Source organism: Alligator sinensis, unplaced genomic scaffold (genome assembly GCF_000455745.1).
Source record: "Alligator sinensis unplaced genomic scaffold, ASM45574v1 scaffold1146_1, whole genome shotgun sequence".
Classification (NCBI taxonomy): domain Eukaryota; kingdom Metazoa; phylum Chordata; order Crocodylia; family Alligatoridae; genus Alligator; species Alligator sinensis.
Window position 1 is genome coordinate 614,998 of NW_005842696.1, and position 13,912 is coordinate 628,909.

General features: G+C 45.9%; 1 protein-coding gene across 2 annotated transcripts in view; it reads right to left on the reverse strand.

Annotated features, from left to right (window-relative positions):
* Positions 1-13,912, reverse strand: part of LOC102378644 — a 133,758-nt gene that overhangs the window by 55,470 nt on the left and 64,376 nt on the right. For both annotated transcript variants that reach the window (XM_014524893.2, XM_025216020.1), the window contains exon 14: positions 1,267-1,306. In XM_014524893.2, the coding sequence (XP_014380379.1) occupies positions 1,267-1,306 (40 nt within the window). The remainder of the gene's footprint in view (positions 1-1,266; positions 1,307-13,912) is intronic.

Sequence of the window (13,912 nt, forward strand, 5' to 3'; positions counted from 1 at the left end):
AGTGCTACGCTGGTTAGCACTACAGATGAAAGGGGCTTGGGGGTCATGATTGACCACAAGATGAATATGAGCCATCAATGTGATGCTGCAGCTAGTAAAGCAAGCAAAACGCTGGCTTGCATCCATAGATGCTTCTCAAGCAAATCCCAGGACATCATTCTCCTGTTGTACTTGGCCTTGGTGAGGCTGCAGCTGGACTACTGTGTCCAGTTTTGGGCTCCACAATTAAAAAGGATGTGGAGAAGCTTGAGAGACTGCAAAGGAGAGCCACGCACATGATCAGAGGTCAGGAAAACAGACCTTATGATGAGAGGCTGAGAGCCATGGGACTTTTCAGCCTGGAAAAGCACAGGCTCAGTGGCGATCTGGTGGCCACCTATAAGTTTATCAGGGTGTTCACCAGGATCTGGGGGAATGTCTGTTCACCAGAGAGCCCCAAGGGATAACAAGATCGAATGGTCACAAACTCCGCTGCAACCGATTCAGGCTGGACATAAGGAAGAACTTCTTTACTGTCTGAGCCCCTAAGGTTTGGAATAGACTGCCGCCGGAGGTGGTTCAAGCACCCACTTTCAATGCCTTCGAGACACATTTGGATGTTTATCTTGCTGGGATCCTATGATCCCTGCTGACTTTCTTCCCCTGGGGCAGAGGACTGGACTCAATGATCCTCCGGGGTCCCTTCCAACCCAAATGTCTATGAAATCTAAGAAATCTTTACATATTTTAACAGATTTTAAATATAAAAAATTGTGACCTAAAATAGGTATATTAAGAATTATTCTATTCTAACTTGCTTCACTGTTTTCGTGCTAATGATGCAGTAGAATACACTTTAAGAACAACTTTTTTAAGTACGAGACTTACCTCGCATAAAGGTGACTAGAGTCTCATGGCATGTACAGACATTCACTCTCCCAAGAGAAACTCTCCTGGGAATGATATGACCTTGGTTGTTCCCTGGTTATTTTTCTCCTGAAGCAGTCATTTTTACTCTGAGAGCAAAAACCTGAACATCTATACATGTAGTTTCTCCTAGGAGAGCAACTCCCAGGAGAAACTGAATGTTTATACGAGGCCTCAGTAAAAGTAAATACAGTGCTCCCAAAAACTGGTTAGAGATCTGCTAATTGTGGCAAATATCTTTAGTATAACTGTTCCTTTTTCACCAGTTAGTAGACATAACACAAGATGCTATTGGAATTTTTTTAAATGGTGGAAGGAGCACTATACCCAGACACCGAGACTAGTGAGTAATCAACTTACACACTTGGACGCCCTCCAGCAATTGCAGTGAGACCAGGTGCTAGAAATCAAAAGCAAAACAAAAACAAATTAATTCTAGAGACACTTTTTGCAACAAGTGTAACAGATTTCAACTCAATTTTGTTTTACCCTTAAACCTTCCTGTGCCTATCACTTAGCAAATAGTGGGTAAAGTCTAGAAAAGAATTTGCCTTTTACTAGAAATATTAAATTAAGTATTTTTGAGAGAGAGTTTAAAAGACTGAGATTTTTACCCCCCAAAAAAAAGAAAGAAAAGAAAAAAACAACAACCTGAAATAGGTCTCATATATTCACAAATACAAACTATGGAAAGGATCTTACATGATTTTTAACACCAATCAGATCATTAATTTATAAGAAAAAGACATAATCCTTTGAAAGAGAGATGGCTTTGAACTGAACTGTGGTTTATATATTGCAAATGACTGTTAAACTTTTTTATGAATACAGTTATAAATATAAGAAAAGGATCAGCTCTACAGAAAGCAAATCTATGCTCCTATTTATTAACTACTTCATGCAACCTAACCAAAGAATTATGAGGATGACTGATAATTTGAATATACCAGTTCAGCCACAATTTTGACATGCCAAGTAGCAAAAGTATGCAGTGCTGCTTTGCATTAGACCTTGTAGAAAACTCAGAGAACTGATTTTAGAATTTTGAAGTTACATTGTGCATAACTTTTGTTATTTATTTGTAGAATAATCATGACTGAGAATAGTTTTACTGATCAGTTCTATCTGCAACTGATCAGTAAAGCATGAATAACTAGGGCTATTAAAGATTTGGAAAAAGCAATATAAATGTATTTGTGGCAGGGCACTGTTGGTCCCTGCCACTTTAAGGACTGAGTCAAGTAGCCAACAGGTGCTTGATTGTGGCGGCCATTTTAGATCTCTGGCTGCCTATATAAACAGAACGGTTCACTGCTGGCAGGCCAGGCAGTAACACTGGCTGCATGCAACATCCTGGAGGTAAGGGCAGGAGCCGGAATGGTTTGGAGGCTCCTGGGCATGACTTAAAACTGCACCCTGTTGGGGATGGGTGGCCTAGTGGGGCTCCCAGTCGTGCGGGAGCCTCCAGGAAATGCCATGCCAGTTACCACCCCAGTGAAAGGTGGGTCGGGCTGCCTTAATAACCCCAGCTCCCACAACTGGGTGGGTTACCACATAGAAGGGCCAAGAAGGCGGACCCAAGTTAGAGAGGGAGCTAGAGGTTCATAGACCTGACTTGAAAACCCTCAACTGGTGAATGCTGTGGCCAGGAATGGAAGTGTCAAAAGGGCCAGGGGCCCACCACAAGGGATATCCAGAGCTGAGGACCTGGGGTTTCCAACTGGCCTTGGAGGTGAGGCCAGGGCCTGTGTGGCCAAAGGTTCTGGGGGGACCACACCTGAAAGGGAGAACAGTTTAGGGAGTTAGGCAGCCCATAATGGGGGCAGAATAGGCTGCCTGAGTGAAGGGATCTTTTAGGGGTCTAAACCGGAGGATTCTAGAGCCCAGAGTGGGGCCGGTGACATTAACAACTGTAGATACTATCTGCGAGGCTTAGGCTGCAGCGTAGGGGACCAACTGAGCCATAGATAGCATCTCCTGGCATCAGGGCAAGAAATGGGCAGCCTCCTGCCTAATTAAGATAATTAATTATATATCAAAAAGGCATGGCAAGCAAGAAGCTGGATGGAAACAGGTGGGCTGGCCGTTAGTAGACCAGCCCTGAGAGAGCCTCCTGTTACAGCATTGCTAGACTGATTTAATTGAGATGGCACTGCATTTCAACCAAGTCTTCATACAATATCTTTCTGTAGAAAATTTAGAGAAATATTAGCACATCTCACATCCCCATCTGCTTCCAAAAGGGAGCTTGTAGGGTTTTTAGATTAGATTCAGTTTGAAACACCAGTTGCTTCTAGGGTCATGTCCAGACGTGCATGGACATTTGGTTCCCCAGGGACAACTAGCAGTGGTGCACCTTGTGCTGCCGCTAGTTGTCCCCAGGTAGTACCTGTGCCTCACATGCTGGCGCACAGCAGGTTTCTCCAAGTGGGGTAGGGGAGGCTGAGGCCAGCACTGGGATGGCCGCAGAAGACTTACCTGGGGGCCTCCCAGGGCTTCAGCAGCAGCAATCCTGTTGCACGGAGCCGGGGCAGCTGCAGAGCACTGCTCTGGCTAGCCAGGCTCTGGCTTCAGGCGGCACACCTTTAACTGCCAGCACATTAAACACACAATTTAACTGCCAGCATTCTTGGAGCCACTTAATGCTGCCTTCCCTCCTATTCAAAATAACAGGGGATAGAGGCCCACCATTACAATCTATAAAACATGATATATGAGGAAGTCAGAAGAATTAGAATTAGTCTAAGGAGGAGAAAAACGGGGGGGGGGAGGATTTGATAGCATTCTTCATATATAAAAAATGATTATGAAGAAGATGGTGATCAATTTGTTCTCTGTTTCCTGAGAACAGGACAAGACAAGAAGTAATGACTTAAGTTACAACAAGGGAGATGAAGGTTAGATATTAGAAAGATCTTCTAGTTGTGAAGGTTATGTAAGAACCAGTTGCCTAAAGAGGTTGTGGAATCTCTGGCAGTAGAAGTTTTAAGGACAGGTTAGACAAACATTTTTTCTGGAAGGGTTCAGACAGGGATGATCTTGCCTCAAGCATGGGATTGGACTAAATGACTTCCTGAGGTTCCTTCCAGCCCTATTTTTAATTATTCTCACGGAGACAAAATGGGTGAAAAAAATACACAACACAATCTCCTTAAATGACAGTTTATATTGGGTAGGACTTTACCCACATAGAGACCTGAAAGAAGACATGATTATCATCATGGTATTGGAACAAGGGCCAAGACCCCTCAGAGGGAATGCCCTTCTCACTAGCCTTCTGAGTTATATTTCTTCTTGCTTACTTTCCTTCTGTCCCCATTAATTATGCATCCTTTGTGGCTCAGTGGGCAATTTCCAACAGAAAAAAAGAGGGAACCCCATCAAGATAAGCATATATACTAGTGAATGTAAGGCACTTTTTTTGACAGTGAAAGATGTGTGCATGTGTAAGTCCCCTCAGGATAAGGAGAGTCTATAAACCCTGTCTTCCACTTCTTGGATAAGTCTCTAGTCATTAACCCCTATAGTCTCCTCTACCACTCTAATATAATAAAAGCCATAGCACTTCCGTCTGGGTGTCTGTCTGTCCGTAACGTTCTGGGCCAACTGTGCATGTGCCACCCAGAGCCTTATTAACAGACAGACACACAAGCAAGGTGAGGCAGAGGTGGTGGGAACCAAGGTGTGCTCTGGGGCAAGGGATGTGGCTTGCAGCCATGTGGGGGCTGCACAGGGAGCGGGTGTGGGGTGCATGGGCAGCACATGGCCATGGGGTAGGGCGCATCCCCCCCAACACCCACTCCCCGCATGGCTCCCTGCAGGCAGGTGCTGCGCCCCCCCACCCCGTGTGGAGATCGCCTGTTGGCTGTGGCCATGGAGCGTGCAATGAGGCATGGCGCACGGGTGCATCGGGAGCCGTCATAGAGGGCGCACGGGTAGTGCCCCCTGACTGCAGCATGTGGCTGCAGAGTGGGCTGTGCCCCCCATGCCTGCTCCTCACATGGCACCCTGTGGCCACACTCCCACCCTCCTGTGGGGGGTGACTGCCAGCTGTGGATGTGGGATGCACTGGCTGGGGGGGAGGGCGGGGTGCATGGCCACAGGGTACCATTCAGGGAGCTGGTGTGCGGGGTGGTAAGGGGAGGGGTGTGGTGGTGGCCATGGCTGGGGGGCACTGGGGCTGAGGCTGCACCAGGCTGATCCCAGTGGGGGGCGGGCTGTGCTCAGGCCAGGCTGGGCTGTGGGGCCATGGGAGCCCAGTGGCTCCTCCACGGCCGGGGCAGGTGGCTCCTGCCACTGTGCACACCGTGGGGAAGCCAGGGGAGGGGGGCCTGCGCTGCCCCCTTGACTCACTGGTGCTGCACGAGCCACTAGGCTCTGATGGACCCAGGACCCAGCCCGGCTGAGGTCCCAGTCACAGTGAATGCGGCCCCAGCTGGGCTGGGCTGTGGGACACTCAGAGCTCAGTTGCTCCTCCAGAGGTGGTGCCAGGGAGCCCAGGTGGGCACAGGGCCCCTCGTCTGTGCAAGGGGCAGCAGTGGCTGCAGCTGCGTCCTCCACTCCGCCTCTGCTCTCCATCTCTCTGCTCCTGCTTTGACAGTGGCACAGTGCTATGCAAGTCCCGCCACAGGGCAGCCTGAGCCAGGCAGCGAGGCAAGTGTGTGTGGTGTGGTGTTGGGTGTGGGGGTGGCATGTGGCTGAGTGTGTGCAGCATGTAGTATGTGGCTGGGTGTTGCGGGTGGTGTGGCCGGCTGGGTGGGTGTGACGTGTGGCTGGCTGGGTGGGTGTGGTGTGGGGTTGGGTGGGTGTATGGGGATGGGTAGGTATAGCACGACTGGGTGAGTGTGTGTGGCATGTGGCTCGGTGTGTGTGTGGCATGTGGATGCGTGGGTATAATGTGTGGCTGGGTGAGTGTGTGTGGGTGGGGAGGGTGTGTGGCTGAGTGGGTGGGTGCATGGGGTATGTGGCTGGCTGGGTGGGTGTGGGTGGTGTGCAGCTGGGGGGGTGTGGTTGGGTGTGTGTGTCTGGGTTGGTGTGGTGTGTGGCATGTGGCTTGGCGGCCTGGGGGTGGGGGTGTGGCTGAGTATGTGGCATGCACCTGTGTGTGGGGGGGGGCACGTGGTTGGGTGTGTGTGTGTGTAGTTTGGTGGGTGTGTAATGTGTGGGTGTGGTGTGTGACTGGGTGTGTGTGTGTCAGGTGTGGGGGCACGCATGGGGCTGGACACAGAGCGTGGAGGTGGAGGGAGGGGGAGTTGAGCATGGCCAGATGCAGAGTGGTGGCAGTGTGGCGAGGTGGGTGGTGGCGCTCCATCCCCACTGCTCACCCATCATTCTTGATGGGCACTTTGCTAGTTGTTATATTATGAACTGCCTGCATGCTAGCTACATCAAACAGTTGCTAGGTATGTTTTATGGCTGGCTAAGAAATCTGAGACTTATAAATTCTATACAACAGAATATTTTAACCTGTTCACACCCTGTTTTAAATATCACATTTCATCCATCTGATTTTGGCTTATTGCCTCTAGTTCATACTCTCTGGGTGTGTCTACATGTGCTATTAATGTGAAGCAGTAAACTACGGCACAGTTCACACTGGAGTTTACTGCTTCTGGGCACAATGTTTCCATGTGTGCCCAGGATCACTGCACATTGAGCTGGGTCGGAGCAGCTCTGGCTGGCAGGGAGCCCCGGGGCTCAGCCTGCTGGCTGGGGCTGCTCCAACCCAGCTCAACGTCCAGCGGAGGGGCTGACTGAGGCACAAAGGTACTCCAGTGTGGGGCTAGCTGGCAGGCAGCCCCGACATTGAAGCATCCTAGTGTCCTAGCAGCCCTCTCAGTGTCTACATGTGTTGCTGTGCACTAAAGCGGAGGTTCTCAACCTTTTGCACCTTACATCCCACCAATCATTTTGTCAAAAAACCCTGTGTCATAGGGCACTAAGGTGCCTGCTCCTTTAAGGGCAGAAAATGCCTAGAGAGAGGGCCCAGCAGTCAGGCAGGAACCCCACAGGTGCAGGTTACTGTGGCAGAAGGCCTAAGGAGGGAATTAGCCTGCACCTGCAGCCAGTAAGCTGACTAGAAGAGGCAGGGGCCCGGGGCCAAACAGCCAGTAAGCTGACTAGAAGAGGCAGGGCCCTGGGCACATATAAACTCTAGGGCTGGGACTAGAGAGACAGTTCCCTGCCAGCAGCCAAAGGGGAAGGAGCCTCCAGGGAGGAATTGCCCAGAGATGCTGCAGCTGCCAGACATGCTGCACTTAGGGCTAATGGGGCTCCAGGAGCTCAACAGGTACCCTTGCCTACAAGGCACTTAGTGCCGGGGAAGAAGTTTGACTCTTTTAAAGGGACAGAGCACACCCTGAACTTTTTGTGTTCTGTTATAGCCCAGGGGCTCATATTTTTGGTTGCTGTTTTATAATACCGGTGGATCAGGCTGAGGCTATTGGGGAAGGAGGAAGCCTCATTGGGGGCCCACTACAGTGTGGGGATCCCAGCGCCAAGGGGGCACAGTGACGAAGGAGGCGAGCACACCCCCAGTGCCAGGGGGGGCACAGACAAAGGGGCTGCGGCGGGCCCAGCGCCAGCGGGCTGCAGAGAAGAACGGGCTGCAGAGAGCCCAGCGCAAGGGGAGCGTGGTAAAGGGGTGGTTTTAGAGCCACGCATCTAGCCCATAAGGCTGAAGGTGCCCTGTGAGGCAACCATTTTTGTGCAAGATCCAAAAGGGGTCCAAGAACCCACAGGGTTCAGTGGGGTCCATCAGGACCATGCCCAATGTAAACTCAAGGGCAGCCTCCCTATTCATAATAATTACTAACAAGACGTGGTAGGTGAGAAAGAGGGTGCCCATTGGGCAGGATTGGCATGGTCAAGGAGCCCTAGGGGTATCACGGCCATCCCTGGGGACCCCATCCTGTGACACCCTGGTCCCACCATGATAAACACAAAACCCCACAAAATTGCACTGAGAAATCTGTTGATTCCTCTATTTGAAGTTTAAACAACTGATTTTTTCAATCTGGCAATGAGTTGAAGTCCCACCTACACAAACTTCGTGCCCCACTCGTTGAGAAATGCTTCACTAAACAACTCCACCACAGGATTTACCACTTGTAAATACAAGTACTAACCTGCAGCAGAGTTATTAGTTTCCTGCAACCTAATAGGGCTGCAAACGTACGCACAGAGACTTTACTGCAGAGCTAATTAGGCAGCTCTCTAGTAAACGTCTCACGAAAATGCGCCCTCTTTAATCTTATTAGTCATTATAAAACTTATAGCACAAACAACATGTTCTTTGTACAAATCTATCTTGCAACAAAATATTTTATGATACTGATATGGTAGGTGTTAGATAATTGCATTATTCTGTAAAATACTTCCAGGGTAAATGTCACCATCAAAAAGTTTTGACTAATTAGAAAAGTATATAATTGAAAAAGTTTGTATAGTTAAAATTTCACATCACATATTTATTCTTTAAAAATTCCCTTTCTCTTGCCCTGCTCATTGAGTTGACATTCCTCCTCCTCCATGTTTCCCTTAGAGTTGAAGTGACTGAACCAAATGTTATCTATGTATTTGCAGCACACTTCAGGAAACTGTATAACAATGTAGTTACAGTATTTAGTTTTGAAGTATTCATTTTTTAAGTTATCAAGCTACAAGAATCTGAAATCCAGTGTTCTGCACTGAACTGCACTTATGATAATAGTGTACAGTACAAGCACGTAAGTATAATCTTTGTTTACTGAGATCAATTATTTGTTCCTAATTATTCTATTCATTTCCTCTGAATCCAACAGAAAAAACATCTTCTTTAATGATATCCTCAAACAAAATGGGGACTGGAGTAAACTGATACAACTAGGACATTTCTTGAAGTGTCTTCCAACACGTTTATAAGATCAGTCATAATATTTACATATACACAATCACTTTAAAATCTCAAGTTGTATTAACCAGCTGTCATTTTGGTGTCAAACTCCGGTCATTTTAATGTGAAATAAGGGTCAGCACATGGTTTTTGCTATTAGAAAAATGTTCGTTAACTACTGACCCCTTACTAAAATAAAACATACCAGTGTACTCTGCACTCTTAAAGCTTTTCTGGTGAATTCTGTAATTACTGTCATTTGCATAATTCAGATTGATTTAAAAAAATCTCAAATTATATAAATGTTAGGACTCCTCCACCTTCAAAGGTGGTAACTTCAATTTTTTCACTGGATTTAAAACTATTGAAATTATGTTTTGATAGCACTACTTGTGAATCAAATTTCTATTTGCAAATGTTCTTTATAGAAAAAACTTAAGATTAGAAAATAAACATTCGGCAAAACAGAGTGTCCAACTGGCAGCCCATGCACCGCATACAGTTCCTGACGGGTTAACATACAGCCTGTGAGCTCCTGCCTGGCTGCCGCTCCCTGCACTCCCCCACAGTTGCTCCTGCCCTGGCAGCTGGAGTACCCAAACTGCATGGCAAAGAAGGGAGCTGGTCTGTGTACATGGCAGGGGGGAGCCAGGTTGGCTGTGCTGCAAGATGGGAGGGAGGAAGGCAGGACACTTCCCACTGTCTACACCCGGTGTGGGGCACAAGGGAGCCTTTGCAGGGGGTGTGGCTGGGAAAGGAGGAGAGCCAGGCTGCCTGCATGGTGAGCACACTAGAGTCGCTGGGTCTGTGGCCCCTGCAGCATGTGGATTCCAGAGTCTGCAGCCCCCAACTGCCCAGAAGTTGGACAGCCCAGAGACAGAAAATGTAAAAAATTAGGTCTGTAGCGTGTGCTCACTGACTTCATAATCATGGTTTACAAAACAGGGGTTTTTTAAAGGTGCTGCTCCCCAGTATCTCTTACAGATCTAACACCTTCAACTTTTACACAGCTAAGCAATGCATACACTTAAGTAGATTCCAAAACAGAAGCAACACTGTGGGCATGTCTACACATGCATTTAGACATGCCTAAATTTAATGTGCATTAAGATGATTTAGACAAGCGACTACATGTGCACTTGTTAAAGTGCATTAATGCCATGCGCACAGACTGATGTGGGACTAAAGTTAGTCCCAAGTCAGTCCATACACAGCGTTAATGCGCCTTAACGTGTCTGCACATGCGCTAATGCACTTTAGCTAATATAAACTTCTTGTTTAACATTATCGCTTTTGCAGGTATTACATTTGGGGATAAATAGCCTAAAATCACCATTTTAAAGGCACATTAAGACATGCGCCCTTAATGTGCCTTAAATTGGGCTAAGGGACCTTCAATTGGCACATGTAGACATGCCCTGTATCATCTTTAACACTGCCTCTTTCATATGGAATTCCAGTCTCAATTTCAAATCAGTAGGGATTTATGCAACACATATTTTATACTGTTATCTCTCTTTATACATTATCAAACAATATAAAATCACAAATACAACAAAAAATTATTTCAGTAATTACATGCTGACCCAAAGATCAAATAGTTTCTCCTCTTACAAGTATCCATATTTTTTATTACTCCTAGATCAATCTTTATATATTCAATTCAAAGAACTATATTACTGGCTATTACAGTTACAAAGTCAAGTACTCATAAATTAGAAAATGGGATTATGAAGGCACACAAATTGTCAGATAGTAAAAAAAGAGCATTAGGGACATGTCTCCAGTCTCAGTTGCAAGGCACAAAGAAGACTCTACAACTTCTCAACTACATGACAGTAATATATTTGAGTGTTACAAACCTATCTGCAAGGAACCCGAGTCTCAAATTTCTCCCTGTTGTTCCAGGGCTCATCCCAGAGAACAGACCAAGTTTGCCCTGAGATAATTCCTTATTCCTGTAAGTCTCAGCTCCACTGCCCCTATACTGGACCTCACAGCTGCATCAAGGTAAATCTTGGCCAGCCCTAGGTGGCTTCCCCTTTGGGTTGTAAAAGAAACGTTAGGCCCCTTTTTCTGTAGAAAAGGTTATCCTGGAGTATCACTTGCCTAGAGATCACTCCTTTCACAGGCAAATGGAAAGGAGACAAACAACAAAACCATTTATTATACAGGAGAAAAGAATTACATAAGAAAACTTGACTACAGTTTTGAAGACATAAAACAAGGCAAGAACAGTTTCTTACCCTCTCATCTGGCTACACATTAGTCTTCCCAAGAGTCCTGCTAGTATTTCCAGAGTCCAGATTCAGCCAGCCCTGACCACTGGGGACCCTGAACCTCCAAAACCTGAGATTCAAAGACCACAATTCTCCCAAAGTTAGACTTTAAAAAGCCTCCATAGCTAGCCCCCTCTCAAAATTATTCTAATTACTCATGAGTCAGCAGCATCCTCCAGAAATTTCTCTCCCTCAGAGACCTGGTGTTCCAAGATTTGATGCGCCCTTTCTCTCAGATATCTTTCCTATACAGTTGATTTTCTCAGTACAGGCAGACAATGCCTTGGGTGCCCAACCTAAGAAGGTCTCTTTCTGCCTGTGTTTGGGAGTGGCATTGCCTTTAAGTATGCATGCCTCAGTTCCTCGGCTGAAACATGTCCAAAATTATAAAGCTATGCATAGACAGTATAACAATCTATACAGCAATAACAGTAACATAAATGAATAATGCACAATGTGGGCTTTCCAATGAGACCACACATGCCATATCAGTATGAAAAAACACAAGAAAACATTCATGACACCGTGCGAACCTCCAAAACATAACAGGTTTCATGACAATGACTGTAACATGTTTCTCCCTAACTTCACTCTCTGAAATGTCTGAAGCATATTAGTTGAAAAACCTCCAAAAATCCAGCCTCAGGCAATACCCAGCTTGGGAAAATCTGATCTGAGTGGTTTATAATACTTACCCAAGTTATAAACCACTAGAAACAGAATTTTACAATGCTAGTTTCAAGCAATTTTAGCCAGAGGCATTAGTACCTGCACCACCTCCTGTCATTTATGTTATTATCACCATTGTATTAGCTTATGTAAAAAGGACCTACTATATTTAATATTAGAACACGGGAATGAGTACTTAAATTCTGATTTCTACTTGTTACTGTTGCATTGCTTCCCTGTGTTACATTGAAAAGCCATCTGTAAAACAGTGATAACACTTTCCCATTTTCTTAGATAGCGTGAAGCTTAATTAGTTCATATTTGCAAAGCATTCTGAGATCTATGGAGGAAAGGTACTCTGTGTGGGAAGTATTGTCATCTATACAAGCACACACACCACATAAAGTGATAAATGCCAACAGGAAGAACAAAAAGAAAAAAACAATTATGTTAATAAATACACCAGAGGACACAGTCACTAGATGCATAATTTAATTAGGAAAACACTCCAATGCATTTTTTTCCTTTTTGAACACTTGTTACTATCAAAAAAGCAGTCAGTATTTGCTGTTTACCAAAGTTTCTTCTTTAAACATGACAAAAATATAAACAAGACAACATTTCAACTCAGACCAACGTACTCTGATGATTTTTCTTTTTTTTCTTTTGGGGCCCAAAGGATTCATATTTGTTGCCATTTTCAGTAATCTCTCGTTAGGAAAGGCATCCAAAAATTGTAAGATTTCCTTGGATTCACTACTATAGCCATTGCTCTCCTCCTGCCATAAAAGACAAGGAGCCAGACCCATAAAAAGAACAGACCTAATATAGACCACAAGCAAACTGAGGCACCCATGTCCGACACAGAAATCTACCACTCCATGGGTACATCCACACGTGCAATTAATTTGAAGCAATAAATTCTGGAGTAGTTTGACCTGAGGTAAACTACTCCCAGAGTAAACTACTCCCATGTACATGTGTGTCTGGGACAACAGTAATTTGAGTCAGGGTGTAGCAGTTTACACCAGGGCTGCTCCTGACCTGCTCTGCCCTGGGCTCCAGGTGGCAGTATCAGACAGTGTCAGGGCTGGCTGGGGCACATGGGAGCTGAAAGTACAGAGCAACATGGCTAGGTGGCTGGCAAGAGTCTGGCAAGTGCTAGAGCATCTCTTTGGAGGACCCAGCCTCCAGTCACTCTACCAGGGAATCCCACTATCAAAAGAAAACACACCAGAAAAAAGCAGCGCAGGGCATGCTCCTGCTTTTTTCTGGCGTGTTTTCTTTTGATAGCGGGATTCCCTGGTATAGAACACAGTCTGTGCCGCAACATTTTTTTGTTCATGGTGTGCCTTCTGCATCATCTCAAACTGCTTTGAGATGCCACAACAGACATGTGCTTGCTCGTGTGGACGCGGCCAACAAGTGTAACACACACAGGACTGACCTCCCCATAAAACATAGTAGCCACAGTCACTTTCATTCATAAAGATGGCTGAAGGAGAAAGGTTACCTGGTCCAACTGTATACTGATAAGGACATATGCTCAGCATATGAAAGACACAGGTTCCTGGCCTTCTTGAGGCTTCAGGACATTCATACTCATTTCTTTCATGTCCTAGAAGAGAGCTCTGCCCACCAAACTATGGGCTTCTGTGATAGCACTCCCTTCCCCTCCTTTTAAATTTCTGCCACTTTCAAAAAGAATAATTAACTGGGGCAAAAGAAGAAAGAGGGTGATTCAGCCATTCACCTGGGAGAAGAAAGATTTGGGTTCTGGTCTACGTTAGTTTAGTCCAATGAGAGTTTAATGTAAATATTGTTGGTGAAGCAGTTAGCTGTCTTAGTCCTATAGATACCCTAAAGCACTCATAATAAAAACGGGCAGACAACGTTATTTGGCTGAATCTGATATCTTTTATTAGACCAACTTCAACAGTTGGGGGGAAGAAAAATTAGCAAGCTTTCAGTTAAACCCAAAAGCTTGCTAATTTTCTTTTTTCAAACTATTGAAGTTGGTTTTTTTCATAGATTCATAGATGCTAGGGTCGGAAGGGACCTCAATAGATCATCGAGTCCGACCCCCTGCAAAGGCAGGAAAGAGTACTGGGTTCAGATGACCCCAGCCAGATGCCCATCTAACCTCCTCTTGAAGACCCCCAGGGTAGGGGAGAGCACCACCTCC